Source organism: Oncorhynchus masou, unplaced genomic scaffold, assembly GCF_036934945.1.
Source record: "Oncorhynchus masou masou isolate Uvic2021 unplaced genomic scaffold, UVic_Omas_1.1 unplaced_scaffold_446, whole genome shotgun sequence".
Classification (NCBI taxonomy): domain Eukaryota; kingdom Metazoa; phylum Chordata; class Actinopteri; order Salmoniformes; family Salmonidae; genus Oncorhynchus; species Oncorhynchus masou.
In genome coordinates, this window is record NW_027010853.1 from 11019 (window position 1) to 14996 (window position 3978).

Genomic DNA, 3978 nt, shown 5'->3' on the forward strand with positions numbered 1-3978 from the left:
TGTAATCTACTGTTACAAACACGCACCAGTTACAAACACACACCTGTAAACTACTATTACAAAGACACACCTGTAAACTACTGTTACAAACACACACCTGTAAACTACTATTACAAAGACACACACCTGTAAACTACTGTTACAAACACACACCTGTAAACTACTGTTACAAACACACACCTGTAAACTACTGTTACAAACACACACCTGTAATCTACTGTTACAAACACACACCTGTTACAAACACACACCTGTAAACTACTATTACAAAGACACACACCTGTAAACTACTGTTACAAACACACACCTGTAAACTACTGTTACAAACACACACCTGTAAACTACTGTTTCAAACACACACCTGTAATCTACTGTTACAAACACACACCTGTAAACTACTGTTACAAACACACACCTGTAAACTACTGTTACAAACACACAACTGTAATCTACTGTCACAAACACACACCTGTAATCTACTGTTACAAACAATCACGTGTTACAAACATATTCTCTCTCCTATTCCCTCCTCTCCTCTCTCTCCCTCCGCAGGACTGACTGATCATGAGATCTTGTCTCAGGCCATGATCTTCATCTTCGGTGGCTACGAGACCAGCAGCAGTACTATGAGTTTCCTGGCCTATAACCTGGCAACCAACCCCCACACCATGACCAAACTGCAGGAGGAGATAGATACTGTGTTCCCCAACAAGGTAACCCCCACACCATGACCAAACTGCAGGAGGAGATAGATACTGTGTGGGTGCCAGATGTGGTGAGGTACTGATGTGTATGTAACCTCGGTGCAGGCTCCAATCCAGTACGAAGCTCTGATGCAGATGGACTATTTGGACTGTGTGTTGAACGAGTCTATGAGACTGTACCCCATCGCCCCTCGACTGGAGAGGGTCGCCAAGAAGACGGTGGAGATTAACGGCATCGTCATCCCCAAAGACTGCGTTGTCCTGGTTCCCACGTGGACCCTCCACCGTGACCCAGAGATCTGGTCCAACCCTGAGGAGTTCAAACCAGAGAGGTACTGGACCGCACCGTAACCACAGCACAACCATAACACAACCTTAATACAACCACAGTACAACCATAACACAACTTAACCACAAATCAACTACCACACAATGTTTAATGTGTCTGAACCCCCACCACAAATCAACTACAACACAATGTTTAATGTGTCTGGACCACAACCACAAATCAACTACAATACAATGTGTAATGTGTCTGCCCTCCCCTGTCCAGGTTCAGTAAGGAGAACAAGGAGCCTATTGATCCATACACGTACATGCCGTTTGGGGCGGGGCCCAGGAACTGTATCGGGATGCGATTCGCCATGATCATGATCAAACTAGCCATGGTTGAGCTCCTCCAGAGTTTCACTTTCTCCGTCTGCGACGAGACCGAGGTGAGACGCTCACCTGAGCAGACAGAATATGACATCATCAAACATCAGTATCTGTTTCAGCATGGTCAGCACCTGTTTTAACATGGACCTGTTTTAACATGGTCACCACCTGTTTTAGCATGGTCGCCACCTGTTTTAGCATGGTCACCACCTGTTTTAACATGGTCACCACCTGTTTTAACATGGTCACCACCTGTTTTAACATGGTCACCACCTGTTTTAACATGGTCACCACCTGTTTTAACATGGACCTGTTATAACATGGTCACCTCCTGTTCAACATGGTCACCTCCTGTTCAACATGGTCACCACCTGTTCAACATGGTCACCACCTGTTCAACATGGTCACCACCTGTTCAACATGGTCACCTCCTGTTTTAACATGGTCACCTCTTGTTCAACATGGTCACCTCCTGTTCAACATGGTCACCTCCTGTTCAACATGGTCACCACCTGTTCAACATGGTCACCACCTGTTCAACATGGTCACCACCTGTTCAACATGGTCACCACCTGTTTTAACATGGTCACCTCCTGTTTTAACATGGACCTGTTTTAACATGGTCACCTCCTGTTCAACACGGTCACCACCTGCTCAACACGGTCACCACCTGTTCAACATGGTCACCTCCTGTTCAACATGGTCACCACCTGTTCAACATGGTCACCACCTGTTCAACATGGTCACCACCTGTTCAACATGGTCACCTCCTGTTCAACATGGTCACCACCTGTTTTAACATGGTCACCACCTGTTTTAACATGGTCAACGCCTGTTTTAACATGGTCACCACCTGTTTTAACATGGACCTGTTTTAACATGGTCAGCACCTGTTTTAACATGGTCACCTCCTGTTTTAACATGGACCTGTTTTAACGTGGTCAGCACCTGTTTTAACATTGACCTGTTTTAACATGGTCACCACCTGTTTTAACATGGTCTGTTATTCTCTATAGATCCCTTTGGAGATTGACAACCAGGGTTTTCTGATGCCAAAACGACCAATCAAACTGAGGCTGGAGCACCGTAGCAACACCCTTAGCAACACCGCCCCTCTCTGTAGAGTCCAACAACGTGACCGAATGCTGGAGCACCCCACCCTGTATTACCCTAGAGCACCCCACCCTACCCTAGGGCACCCTACCCTTCCCTGGAGAACCCTACCATATACAGTGGGGCAAACAAGTATTTAGTCAGCCACCAATTGTGCAAGTTCTCCCAATTAAAAAAAAGACGAGAGGCCTGTAATTTTCATCATAGGTCCACTTCAACTATGACAGACAAATTATTTTAAAAAATCCAGAAAATCACATTGTATGATTTTTAATTAATGTATTTGCAAATGATGGTGGAAAATAAGTATTTGGTCACCTACAAACAAGCAAGATTTCTGGTTCTCACAGACCTGTAACTTCTTCTTTGAGAGGCTCCTCTGTCCTCCACTCGTTACCTGTATTAATGGCAACTGTTTGAACTTGTTATCAGTAGAAAAGACACCTGTCCACAACCTCAAACAGTCACACACACAATGAATGTTCAGTTCAATCAGAAATGACCTTTAAAATGGCACATAGCTGACAAAGCGCTGGGATTGAATCCTGGTCTCAGTCTCATGCTTGGTTTGAGTAGGACTCAGAAACCCATTTCCACCAGATAACAGAGAGATAGAAATACTATGGATGCATTAGAGGTACATGTCTTGTTAAAGTTAAACACCAGGGGTATTAAATCCATGGCATGATGTCATGTCTGGATCCTGCACACTGGTGGCTGGTGGCTGTAATTCTCTGAGAATGTAGAACTCTAGCTGGTGTTCTCTAGAACTATACTCTCATTCTGTTCCTCTGGGTGTTCTGCTGTCCAGTCATTCCAAAATAGAATCTTTACTGTCTGTTGAGATGATCCCTGCAGCTGCTTGGTTTTAACTTGAATCATCACAAACCAATAAAATCATCACACTAATGAACAAGGTCGTCTGTGTATTTATTAACATTTATAAGACAAACGTAAGACACAAACACCCACAAATATACATGAGAACAATCAATACAGATTTGTGTTATTTATCAAGACATACTGTATTTATAACTTAGTTCAGCTCGGACTAATTGTAGTGTGACGACTTGGTCATCCACACATTTCTTTTCAGATCCCAATACCGCCCCTGTGTGGCCGTTGGATGTAAATACACAGCCCAGGTCCCATTACAAACTATTAATCCACTGTCCACATTTTACATTTTACGGGCAGTTAGAAAAGCCAAGGTTAGCTTTTTTTTTGCTTCCTGCAACACAAACTCAAAAAAGTTCTGGGACACTGTAAAGTCCATGGAGAATAAGAACACCTCCTCCCAGCTGCCCACTGCACTGAAGATAGGAAACACTGTCACCAATGATAATTCCACCATAATTGAGAATTTCAATAAGCATTTTTCTACAGCTGGCCATGCTTTCCACCTGGCTACTCCTACCCCGGTCAACAGCACTGCACCCCCCGAAGCAACTCGCCCAAACCTTCCCCATTTCTCCTTCTCCCAAATCCGTTCAGCTGATGTTCT

The 3978-nt window shown here is 44.2% G+C and overlaps 1 protein-coding gene across 1 annotated transcript; it reads left to right on the forward strand.

Moving 5' to 3' along the window:
• Positions 1-552: 552 nt before the first annotated feature.
• Positions 553-3390, forward strand: LOC135535124 (cytochrome P450 3A27-like; the record flags this gene model as incomplete). Its single annotated transcript, XM_064961847.1, has 4 exons — positions 553-713; positions 810-1036; positions 1258-1420; positions 2378-3390. Coding segments are annotated over 4 exons (788 nt in total), but the record flags the coding sequence as incomplete, so codon positions are not given.
• Between the last annotated feature and the right edge of the window lie 588 nt (positions 3391-3978).